The sequence below is a fragment of the Ochlerotatus camptorhynchus genome, unplaced genomic scaffold (genome assembly GCF_037179485.1).
Source record: "Ochlerotatus camptorhynchus isolate MF236.1 unplaced genomic scaffold, CSIRO-AGI_Acam_v1.1 ptg000309l, whole genome shotgun sequence".
NCBI classification, from domain to species: Eukaryota; Metazoa; Arthropoda; class Insecta; order Diptera; family Culicidae; genus Ochlerotatus; species Ochlerotatus camptorhynchus.
This window is the reverse complement of record NW_027040797.1, coordinates 254233-267954: the sequence shown is the minus strand read 5'-3', so window position 1 is coordinate 267954 and position 13722 is coordinate 254233. Positions and strand designations below refer to the sequence as shown.

At 40.8% G+C, this 13722-nt stretch overlaps 1 protein-coding gene across 3 annotated transcripts in view; it reads left to right on the top strand.

The window, feature by feature from the left end:
• Positions 1–214: 214 nt before the first annotated feature.
• Sb (Stubble) overlaps positions 215–13722 on the top strand; it is a 108365-nt gene continuing 94857 nt past the window's right edge. For all 3 annotated transcript variants that reach the window (XM_065229200.1, XM_065229199.1, XM_065229198.1), the window contains exon 1: positions 215–275. In XM_065229200.1, the coding sequence (XP_065085272.1) occupies positions 263–275 (13 nt within the window). In that variant the 5' untranslated portion in view covers positions 215–262. The remainder of the gene's footprint in view (positions 276–13722) is intronic.

Below are 13722 nucleotides of genomic sequence, written 5' to 3'. Positions count from 1 at the left end.
AAGGTTGAGATGGATTGTGGCGATAATGTTGCCATCGGCAGTGTCAGTGACTGTTCTGACCTACATCATTGAGTTAACTCTATAACACAGTGATCAAAATGAGATTACACTGTCATGTAATTAAAAATCAAATGCATTCTCATTGTTATCAGATTATAAGTGAACTAATCTTTATCGATCAGCATTCTAATGCTTATATTTCTTTTTCCAATTTTCAGATCTGCTGATATGCTGATGTTCATGTCGCTACAACTGGACCCTGATGGTGGATTTAGGTAAGTGAAGACATATGCGTTCATAAAAGCTACAAATAAGCCAGCCATGAAATCATTTTGGAACATAAATCAAATCATCGTTGAACATATTTCTTTTAACCAGTAGCAGGGTGCATATCGGTAGCAAAAACAAATGCCGGTTGATCGTCTAGAGGCTGCACATTTCCGTCCCGGTCCCAGCGGTTGAGATTTATTTCAATCTCCAATTTATGCTCGGTAGGGTGCCTTTTATATCGACTAATCGTTTTTCGCGTTGGTGTGGCGCTTCTTGTCCGTTGCTTAATGTCTGGGATTCGAGTATCTGTCCTTCAGCAGAAGAACCGACCGCGATGCTCGGTTAAGCGTGGCATGTTCGGTTTGAGGTCTTTGAATAGTTGTGTCCAGGGCGTGGCCGTTTCATAAAGATAAATGATTGCTCGGCTACCTACATTGAATGGTGGCTCTGTGGTGATTGAAAGCTCTGAGAAGATGTTCATACTTTGGAAGTATTTTAAATTTATGTATAATCTTTCTTATGGCCTCCCCTCGATTTACAGTACGGTTGAGAATATTTTTTGGATTGGGAAATTTGTCGACTTTCCTTAACATGGAGTGTTTGGTTCACAATAAATAATTGCAAAAAATAGTGCAGCGCTCAATTACAGAAGTACTAAATATGTTCGATCAAACGATAGCTTGAGAATAGAAGACATGATTGTCGGATCGGTTGAAATGGAATAAACTGATATCGTTGTGAGAAAACTCGGTTAAACATATCTTCAAATGATAATGATCAATCAGTAATTAACCCAAAACGAGCCTTTCGACTCAAACTTATACGGAATCAACTTCAGTCCAACACTTATTACCTACTGCTGATACACGCTGATACCATCAGTAGTGATTATTCTGTTAAACGTGCCAAATTACCTCAACCTGCCCTGGCATGCTGACCCTCATGCTAGGGAAACAAAATAAATATTAATCTGCAAAAGATTGGTATCGCGCAGCTGTGAAAGCCATGAAGTTGCCAAAAAACAGCCAAGATGAGTTTGACTACCCATTTCAGATTTTATTTATGGCCGTTTTTGCGGCTTTTCCTTCCCTTCTACGTTTATTCAGGTTTTTATTTAGCTATCATTTGAACTGACCTATTAAAGGTTTGAGTTAGACGGCTTTTCGATCGAATCATTGACCGTTTTCAATTATCCACGATTCGGAGTTTTGATTGAGTATTTTTGCGGGAATTTAGCATTAGAATTTTTGCATTGGTCAATGGGTTCATTTCGGTGCAGGATATCGATCAGAATTCCATGTGTACATCTCAATAATAAGATTCTGTTCAAAAGCGCCTCTTAGCAATTTCCTCCTATTATGAACCCATCAATCATCTGATTAGCTTAGTTCAAGGGACGGCAAATTTTTTGAATGAAATAACTGTTCCCATGGACATGAAACATCCATCTCACTGACATAATCTATCACGTATGTGCGGATTAAAACTTTCTGTTCTCTGGTCTTCTGTTCGCATATTTCATTAACTGTTGGAGAGTGTTTTATTCATTCATCGGTGAAATCCACGGATGAATGAAATAGTTTGTTTCTTTCTGCGAACAACATTCTTCGTCACGTTTTGTGTCACAGGAAGTTGATAGCGTTTAGGCATGTTTGGAATGAAAATAAATGTTGGATATAATCGCGACCGTACGACATAATCAGCGCGTGGTTTTGCGTGTAATTAATTATTCGAAATCTGAATGCAAATTAGTTGTTGGATATTGCCATCAGATTCACGGAATGGGGTGTTTCAGAAATAATAATACCGCAGTAAAAGGACCGTGTATTGTGGTATTATGTTCTGGCGTAGCATTATTATTTTCTTGCAAATACACACGTGCACTGCCTAGAATCGCATATCAGTCCCATGTTGATTTTCATAAATTTTGAAATAACATCGTTAAATACTATCTACATTTATATTATATGATAAAACTACTAACTTTGATCTGGAAAAATGTGAAAGCAACATCAAGTCCGTATGTCCTATCCAGTATAGTAATCTAATATCTGTCACATTCTGAAATTCCATCGCCCGGATCAATTTTTATCATCATCCGATAACTCGAAGTGAATTAAATGGCGTTTGAATGACGTTTCAATGCATTAGGCCTAATTTAGAATCCGTAGGCCGAGTTTGGGGTCAAAAAGCAGTGTTAGATTTTTAGCAATATCTCAACAATTTGTTTCTTTTTATAAAATCTTCCGGTACAAACGGAAAGGTGAATAAATTTAAAAGACATCTGCATTGAAAACATTCCATTTTGTGAATAAAATCCACTCGCAAAATAGAGGCAAAGGGCGGGTTGTGCTTAGTAGGCCCATATTACACCTTATTCGTACAATACACGAACTGAATTTAGGACGGACAAGCAAGCTGCTGCTCTTCTAAGTTGCCTGTTCATATTATGCTGTTAGAGTTGCTGATGGCGGTGATGTGCTGAGTTTTGTATGTTGAAACGGTTTCTGTTGCTGCTGTTATCGTCCTGCTCATATTATTTGTTGCTGCGAGTGATGATGCTGTGAATGCTGGTGGCTATTAAGGTGGAATTACCTAGTTGATGTTGGAGAAGGGATTTCAATAAGTAACGGACTTTAATCTGGAGCGGGAAAATCATTCTCCACGGAAGGGAATGGAGACTGGTTGCCTCCTAACATTTTTGATTCCTCAGGATCCGATGGTATTAGTATGCTTTTTCCCTTATTAATAATGTTTAGGGCTAACATCATCAGAAATTATTTGTGGAATTAAAAAATAAAAGTGCGATCGTACGAAATGCCTGTGTATATCATATACTTCATGTTATGCTCTTTCTAATGCAGGCTTGAAAATTTGTGTGTAGGTCCCCATATGAATTTACTTTATCCGGCATCAATGTGTATTTTAACAAGTTCTAACTTTTACGATACAATTTAGACAAAACATTTTGAAGATTTTGTAGTTTTATACATTTTTCAGTTACACCCTAATTCAATTTTGAAAAATTGCTCTAAAAAGAGAACGTTAAGAGATATATTTCTTTCATAAAATTACTTAAAAATAACTCTGCTACAACTGTGTTCAACAACATATGTGTTTATTTTCAAAATTAAAAAGATTGTTTTTGAAAATCAATTAATCAATAACGTCTATATACTACATCAAATAAGGATTAGGACTATTCCTGCTAAATTCCCATTCTGGACCACTTTGCACTGGGAACTATTTAAGATATAAGCGAGAAGAGCGATGAAGGATTCTCGCTTTTTCTGTTTCTCCAGACCCGTTCAGCTAAGTGGACGCATTCAGCTGTCTCAACTTAGTTTTCCCATTTTCGGGTAGGTTCTGCTTTGACTAATCTGGGTAGATTCTACCAATATTCGGGATGATTTCAAATAGCGTGTAAGGAAGTTTCTGAATTACTATTTATTGAACTATTTTACTTATTGAATTGCTAGTTACATATATCCTATTCCTTTCCGCTAAATTTCTTCAAGTACACTGAATAGCTGCAATATACCTCAAGCTTTTGAGATGAAGAATTGAATATCATCAAGCCTTTCACTTGTTTGTTCAGGTTAAAGTCTGATTTAAAATTCGGAGTCAAGATATTTTGACTTAATGTTGAGCCTGTGGCAATAGCTATTTAAGCTGTCCATCACTCTAATACACTCTTTTATTCATATATGTAGTGGCATAGAATGAATTTATCCCAAATACAGCTCAATTCATGCACGTTTGATACAATTTATTATAATCCAAAAACGATCACACTCTCCACATTACCCCTAGTGAAAGGAAAAAGTTTTGATTGATTTGTAACTAAAAGTCAAATCAAAATATCAAAGCATTGGCCTCCAGCAGCGGGACAGTATAAATATCTCAATCTTAAAACCCTAATGATGGACATTTCGGACAGTGCACCGTTATAGCTTTCCATACAACTGTATCAATCAAGATGGCATCAACGTGCAACATATAATGTAAATACTTATACTCACAAATCGCATCGCATGTTTTATCCACGCTGCGTATCGACCCTTTTCCTCTTAGGTAGTCGAATCAATGTAATCCCTTAAACGATTTATCAAGCGCGTCACGATTGGTCTATCTTTCACCTTTGCAGAGAGCCCCTAGAAGTGATCGCCACGGCCAATCAACACGTGCCTACCGCATTTGGTCTGAAGCACAGACCGGAGATCGCTGTAGTGTAAAAGAGTCCATGTATAAGTCGCCTGAAGTCAGTCAAACTAATCATCATCAATTATACACGTGACTACAAGTGGTATCCAACAGAAGCCCGCCAAACCTCGGTATTTTATCTTGATCTCGTTTTTTCACTCTTGCATTATTCTGAACAAGCACGCCAGGCCGATGAAAGCAGCATGCTCAACAATACCTTTCCCGTGTGCCGGCTAAGACGTCGCACATCTCGCGATAAAAATATCTAGAAATAATAATTTTGGTTTGCAGCTCACTGATTCAGCCCGCGTTCGGCGAGAGTGAGTGAGTGTGAAAGGTTAGCCGCTGCAGGAGAGCAGTGTTGGCAGGATGAATGGATAATGCTTCTTCTTCTTCCTCTTCGCTTTTCAAGCTTATTGCTTATCGAATATTAGCTTATTGCCTGCTCTCTACTTAGTGTTCTAGATGCACTTCTACATTTATTAATTGAGAGCTTTCGATGCCTGTACCATTTTTCCATTAGTACAGTATAGTTGTGTGGCAAGTACAATCATACTCCATGTCCAGGGAAGTCCAGAAATTTTCCAACCCAAAAAATTCCTAGACCGGACCGGGAATAGAACCAATTTGACAAGTAATATATAGTCATAGGTAAGCCATAAACTTAACGAGATTTAAGGTCAGGTTGAGGTAGTTGGAACGAAAATTTCTCATCATCCCTAGGCATAGTATATTATTTTGCTTGCTACACAATATTAAAAATTATGTAAGACAGACAGAAAGTGTAATTTTGTAACAGAGAGCACTTCCATAAATTCAAATTAAGCATGTTGTTATTTATTGATCATCAAATTATAGCATGCAGAATTTACCTGTTAATATTGCTAATTTGGCAAATCCATAAATTATAGCTTCATGAGAGGTGAGCCAGCCTAAGGCTATAGCCTCTTTAGTACATAAAACTAACTAAACTGTAAGCTTCATTATTCTTAGTTGAACGCAGTGCTTCAAGTGACGAGATTTGCATCAAGAAGTTCAAGGCAAATCATTTTCGCACCAACCCCATTCATGTTGCATTAGCTCATGAATCTTCCAATTTATTAAGTTTTCAAAGAGATTTCATCCAACCAAACAAGACCCTGCTAAACAAACACCATACACGAACGATAATCCAAATAGTCGAACTTTTCCACAACGACGTTAAGCAAACTAACCATACAAATATTATAAGGGGAATTCATAATATGTTCATAAGATTAGTTAAATTCTCATTTGACAAATATTGGAATCACTGCCGGCGAAAAGTTTCCCCATCAAGATACCGGTACTCGCTAAGCACGTGCTGAATCGCAATCTGCGCTACGGCCGAATGGATCCGAAAACGAATGTGTGTAGAGACCTACAAACTTTTACTCTCAACATGGAACAATATCCTCCGGACGACGACGACGACGACGACGACGACGACGACGACGACGACGACGACGACGACGACGACGACGACGACGACGACGACGACGACGACGACGACGACGACGACGACGACGACGACGACGACGACGACGACGACGACGACGACGACGACGACGACGACGACGACGACGACGACGACGACGACGACGACGACGACGACGACGACGACGACGACGACGACGACGACGACGACGACGACGACGACGACGACGACGACGACGACGACGACGACGACGACGACGACGACGACGACGACGACGACGACGACGACGACGACGACGACGACGACGACGACGACGACGACGACGACGACGACGACGACGACGACGACGACGACGACGACGACGACGACGACGACGACGACGACGACGACGACGACGACGACGACGACGACGACGACGACGACGACGACGACGACGACGACGACGACGACGACGACGACGACGACGACGACGACGACGACGACGACGACGACGACGACGACGACGACGACGACGACGACGACGACGACGACGACGACGACGACGACGACGACGACGACGACGACGACGACGACGACGACGACGACGACGACGACGACGACGACGACGACGACGACGACGACGACGACGACGACGACGACGACGACGACGACGACGACGACGACGACGACGACGACGACGACGACGACGACGACGACGACGACGACGACGACGACGACGACGACGACGACGACGACGACGACGACGACGACGACGACGACGACGACGACGACGACGACGACGACGACGACGACGACGACGACGACGACGACGACGACGACGACGACGACGACGACGACGACGACGACGACGACGACGATGATGCAGTCGAATGAGTTTTCCACTAATCTGCTCACGCGAAAACTAGGCGGTGATGGCGGCGGCGGAGTATAAGTACACCTAATGAAACGGAAAGTGAATAAAGATCAGCAATAGCAACAACAATGACGACCATGGAGCAGCAATTACTTGACTAATCAATTTGTTTGCGTTAATTTCGTGGTCTGTTGTGTGATGGGCATGAGTTTTCAGTTTTCGCTTTTCTTCTCTTCTGCACACGACGACGACGACGACGACGATGACGATCGACGCCACACCACGCCGCTGGCCCCGTGGTGGTTAGTTTCCACCGACCGTCCGAAGAAAGGAAAAGAAGTGAACGATTTAATAACGAATTACAAACAATCGCACTGGCTGTGTGCGCTTGATCGCCCTATCCCTCCCACAGAGATGGAGATTACGTTGCACTGCACCAGGAGATGGTCAACAAGCCGTGTAAATCTGTATCGAAAGTGAGTGAGCCAGAAGAAGCAAATAGCTAAATAATTAATTTCATGGAATTAGTTGTAAGGGGCTGGACTCAGCGGCAGCCGTTTAAGAATGCCCCAGCCTCATGCGCCAGCTTGCACTGTTGAGCTTATTTGCTTAACCGCTTTATTTGAACGGCAGGTTCTAACCAATTTAAAAGAATTAATCGGCAGATCTTATGGGTAGTCGCCATCATAGGAGATCAAATAGACGCAGAATAGCATTTGGAAATTAAGTGTCGACCTCCCACATGGTTAACATTATTAGAGGAATGTTTCTGTTTTATGAAATTCTACTGGCAATGAACCAATCATAAAACGGCGGAACCAATTTGATAATTTAGATTAATTCAAACCAAAGCTAATAAATTGTACGAGCACTGAGTGGCGGTTGACATAATTTCGATCCAAATTATATCGAATCTAATCTAAATGAACACCTTATTCCTGAGATTTTGTAGTTACAAGTACAGTAACACATATTATAGCATTTATAGGCCACCTTCATATGTTTCATGCAAAACGTTATATGAATTAAACTTGTTTTGCTTTTGTTTTGAGTTTTAGACGTTTAGTTTTTTGGTGAAATGTGTATAATATTTTTTTTTAATGACGTGTTTCGTGGTCGTTGACACAAATCGATTTGATTTGATTGTTTTTTTTTAATATCAATTAATTTGAGGATCATCCTATTAAAAAAAAACTGCAAACAAAATTAGACTTTTCAGTATAAAACACTTCACCCAAGACAGCAAACGTCTAAAACTAAACACAAAAGCAATAGCTTGCAAAACAAATCTTACTACTTTAAACATTTACCATAACTTCTTCTAAATTGTATTGCTTGAATGTATTATTCAATAATTTGAACCAAACCCTTAAATGTATGGGAGTATGGAGTAAAACAGGCGCCCTGCACGTCCTTATCGTAGTGTACGCAGAATAAACTCGGAATAGATTTTATAGACTTTTTACCTCAAGAAAACATAATGAGTTAGAGTTCCTAATGTTGACCTAAGAATCTCTTTCATAAATTTCAATGTAAACCATTTTTTTGATAATTTTTCACTAGCAATCAAAAATATCCATTTGTATTGTTCATATGATGCATTGCTCTAAGAAAAAATGAAGAACAGGAGATTTTTATCGATGGGCCCAATCTTCAGATCCATAGGCCTGTATTCAAACCATTTCCCCTATATCATAAATTTTATATTTAGAATTTTAGCGGCAGCTAGGTCCTATAATCCCCACCGAACAGTGTCTGAATTTCAACCATGTGGAGGATTTCAGAGTTTCGTGTCCACGGAGGACTGTTTAGGATCATCCTAAGGATCTTGTTCTGTATCCCTTGCTGTTTAAGATGGTGAAGACAATCCTCGATGCAGCGTACCACCACATATATCTTTAGATCATCAGCATATATGAGCTTGCATCTATAGCCAAGTGAAAATGCAACGTCATTGAAAAATATGGCCCCAAATTGCTTCCTTGACGTGCTAGCTAATGACGATGAAACACAAGATCCGTAATTAATATGCAGCACCCTGCCAGTCAGATACGATGAAAATCATGACCCCAGTCTATTCGAGGCTCCCAATCGTGATAATTTCCTGAGTAACATTTTGTGATCGATTTGGTCGAAAGTCGCCTTGTTGCGAAAGGCTTGCTTCGTTTTCCGCACGAACAAATCATGAATTTCTTGGGGAACTTCGAGACTTGCTGTTTCCTGAGGGACTCTTAAACATTGAACTTGTCTTTCTTCGTAGTCACAAGGGGAACCAGGAATTTGTTTGAAGTCCCCTTTACGCATGTTTCATCGTCCATAATACAGCACTGTGGTTTTGTCAACATTTATGTGTACAGCTTACGGGCCCGCAGGAATTCGCAAATCAACTTCAGGCATCAGGAAAGATTCAGGAAGATGAAGTCATGGTTTCATTTGATGTCACAGCACTTTTTCCGAGTGTACCAGTAAAAGAAGCCATCAGCCTTTTAGAGACCTGGCTTCTGAAGCAACGTGAGGATTCTACTTGGAAAAACAAAGTTCGGTCATATCTCAAGCTTACTCGTCTTTGTATGGAGGAAAATTATTTCATTTTCAGACGAAATAGTATAAACAAACTAGAGGTGCTCCTATGGGCAATCCGCTTTCTCAATGTTTATGTAAATTGTTCAAGGCTAACCTAGAAATACTCTGGAGGATAGAAATGTGTTGCCCAAGTGTTGGTATAGGTGCGTGGATGACAATTGTCAAAAGGGAAGATTTATCAAAAATTTTGGCGGCCATAAGCAACGTTCACAAGAACATCAAATTTACTCACAAAGAAAAGAGAGAGACGACAAACTCCCCTTCTTAGATCTTCTCATCATCAGGAAAACGTCTTTGCTCAATTTAGAAATCTATAGGAAACCGACAAATACAAAGAGAGTAATGCCAAGCACTTCAAACCATTCTCATCAACACAAAATGGCCGCTTTTCACCACATGGTTCACTGGATGCAAACTATTCCTCTTAGCAATACAGGCAAATCAAAGGAAATAGCTCACATTTTCTAAATTGCAAGACTTAATGACAATTCAAGCAGTAATCAATAAAATAACAAGGGAGCATTTTAGGCGTACTTCGACAACTCTAGCACCAGTAACTGAGGGTTTAATACGGGTAGCGGTGAATTTCGACAAAAACATTACAAAACCATTGATTTTGAAGTTAAGAAGTTTTGGTCTAGATTTAGTATTCAGCAGCAGGACAAATCAGCTGAAGTCACTGTTAGGATCAACGAAAGATTAAATAAATGTCTTAGGGCAAGCCGGAGTCAAACATATTGCATATATTTGTGAGTTCTATTTCCTGGTCGGTGACTTAGTAACTCTCGCCAGTGCTGGAAACTTCCTCCCTTCCAGCATCTGTTGCTCTTCCTCTTTGAACCGGGGTTTTTGTTGTTGTTTTTGAACGTCATTTTCAGTTGTATGTTTCCCACTACTCTCCTCGGCCGTCGTAGTAGTCGCGTCCATTTCGAGCACATTTTCTTTCAGCACCTCCAACCCGTTCTCTGGTTCCTTCCGAGTCGTTCTCGGTGTCTGTCCGTTTTTCAAAGAAAGCGTTAATCCTTATTACCCTCATAAACTATATTTCTCTTCCGATTGAGGAAATGTAGTGAGATGAGCACATTCATGTATACTCCACGTACTCCTGTTTAAATGTCGAAGCACAGCTCAGTTGAAAACTTCTCATGGATGAAACGATAACTTTTCCATATTTCCCCAGCACTAACGCTAGCTCATGGTCAGGAACCTCTAGGGGCAAGTCATACATACACACACATTGAAAGTATTCCCCAGCATGCGACATGCGTACCTCTGCTGTTTTTCCATTCGCATAATGGAACATTAATTCTTCCGAGTTGAACGTAAAGACATGGAGCATTGATTCCTTAATAAATTTCCTTTTCCTCAGCAATGCGATAATCAGCTTCCATTTTAACCAGACCAGCGTCGAGTTATTTTGTGAAATTCACAATTTCGCCGATGTTTGGCTTAGCATTCCTAAGGCTGAAGCTGAACTTGATGGTACTGTTTATTTCACATAAAGACTGGAACGCGGTAAAATTGGTGGACAAAAAATAATTTCTCTCAGTCAAAATTCATATCACAAAACTGTTCTTATTTTATTTTGGTAGTTCAATTCATATATTTAAAATGTTCGTTTTTTCTTTTGGTTTGCCAAATCCGAACTGCCATGCTTTCCGCTTAACCCCATCCATTAAATTTTGCACAGTGGTTTCATCGACCTTATTCGCCGCCGAACCCCCAGTTAAGTTTAAACTGCTGCTCGTTTTCCATAGATTTATTAGTTTTTTTTAGATTCTGTTTGACCAAGGCCCTATACCGTTCGATAGGGCGGAGTTCTGGGCTGTTGGGAGGGTTGTGGTCTTTGGGTACCATAACCACGTTGTTCGCATCGTACCACTCGATTGCCTTTTTTCCCATAGTGGCAGCTCGCCACGTCCGGCCAGAACAGCACAGGTCTATTATGTTACTTTAAGAATGGTAGCAGGTCCGGCCAGAACAGCACAGGTCTATTATGTTACTTTAAGAATGGTAGCAGCCGCTTTTCCAGTCACTCCTGGACGTAGATCTCTTAATTGATGGTTCCCGTAGTAATGAAAATGCCGATTTTTAGACCACACGTGCATATGGCCTGCCAAACGTGATAGTTTTTTCGGGAACTTCGATAGTTAGATGGTTTTGAAAATTTCAGCCACCTTCCATTTTCCTTATGCGGTATAAAACTCCTGTCCCGGAAGCTGCTTGAAATCCGTCTTCACATAATTTTCGTCGTCCATGACGACACAGTCGAACTTTGTGAGCAGATTTGGATACAGCTTTCGGGATCTCTGCTTTGCCGACGTGTTTTGTTTGTGATCTCGGTTCGCTACCTTCATCTTCTTAAATGTCGACAACCCGGCTCGTTTCTTGGCCCGCTGCACAGTAGTATGGGAGACATTGAGCTTGCCAGCGACGTCCTGGATGGAGAGGTTAGCATTCCGCTTTTATTTCACCACTACCTTCTTCGTCGTCGCTGTAACGTCCGGATTACGATTGCCGCCGCTTCCAGGCTTCCTGGCGGTCCGAACCCTTTTAAAACGTTTGTCACGGTCGATTTGGCCACATCCAGCAATTTTTCCAACTTGGCGTGTGAGAACGTTGGATTCTCTTGCTACGCGAGCAAAATTTTGACACGCTGCTCCTCTTGCTTGTGCTCCTCTTGCTTGGACGTCATTTTGAAAACTGGAGAGCAAACGTTGAAAACTCATCATAACAACCACTGTACATACACTCAACTTCCAAATGCAGCATTTCAGGTTTTTTTTATGCATTTTCAACAGAAATACACATTATATCGCTTCTAAAGCAAGCATCACACGGCAAGTATATTGTCAATCCTCCTATTGATGCAAATATTGACAACGAATATATTGATGAGTATATTTACGAAAAAAAAAAATTTCAATATGTCCACTGATATTCCCCTACTGTTTAACTACAGCAGCAGATGGGGCCTATTCTTAGGCATCTTTTGTCAAGGTTGTTGTGATTTGACTCGGAATATGCCAGCAGCTACATCAATGTTAGTGAGGGGCGACTCTGTATGCATGACCTCCCGAACATATTGTTGATAATATTGAAATGAACATACACACTTAGAAAAAACTAATTTTACACGTGACGGAATTCGTCTTTGACATAAAATATGAGACGTAAACAAACATGTCACGTAAAATTTAGTGCTCCGAGACTGAAAAGTTCGTTGCTCGACGAAAAGTACGTCTGATTGGACTACATTTCGCGTCTGTTATGACTCAAATTTATGTCAAAATTGACGCTCGTATATGTCACTCTCAGAGCACCTAAATTTACATGATTTTTTTCTAAGTGTGTATTGATGAAAATATTGACGAGACTTCTGTCATGTGGGGTGCACTTAAGCGACCGAGCTGATTACAAGAGCAACTATATAATAGCGGGTATCACATATCCTAGGCTATCGCGCTATCAACTGCTGCTGTAGATAGCTGAGGAACAACTGTCACGAAATCATGTATGGTTTTAAATGCTTATAACTTGGCCATTTATGAATCGATTTACATTGTGAATACACCATTTGAATCAGTTTTGATGTAAGGAGAATGGTCGGATTCATTCAAGTGGGAGGGGCGACTAGAATTGTGCTTGACATGTTACTTACACTTTCTAGTAGGAAATGTTCACTACATTATTGACAGTTTATTGCATTCAGCCCAAAAGTATTCCCTTCTGCGATTACGAATATAAAGGGTGATACGGTCAAAATTTGGTCAAGGGAAAACGCGTGTAAATCGGTGAAATCGTTTATTTAAAAAATCAAATTAAATTTCTTTTTCAAGTTCAATTAGTATAAAATTCAGGAAAAATATTCAGTTAGGCTTCCGCTTTTCCAAATCCGAATTGCCGGGCCTTACGCTTGACCCCTGCCATCAGATTTTGTACAGCCACCTTGTCCACCTTCTTCGCCGCAGAAAGCCAGTTTGCCTTGAACTGCTGCTCGCCCTTAGCAGTTTTTTGGTCTTCTTTAGGTTCCGCTTGACAATAGCCCAGTATTTCTCAATTGGGCGGAGCTCTGGCGTGTTGGGAGGGTTCTTGTCCTTGGGAACCACCTGCACGTTGTTGGCGGCGTACCACTCCATGGCCTTTTTACCGTAATGGCAAGATGCCAAATCCGGCCAAAACAGTACGGAACAACCGTGTTTCTTCAGGAAAGGCAGCAGACGTTTATTCAAACACTCTTTCACGTAAATTTCTTGGTTGACAGTCCCGGAAGCTATGAAAATGCTGCTTTTCAAGCCACAGGTACAGATGGCTTGCCAAACCAGATATTTCTTTGCGAACTTTGACAGTTTCATGT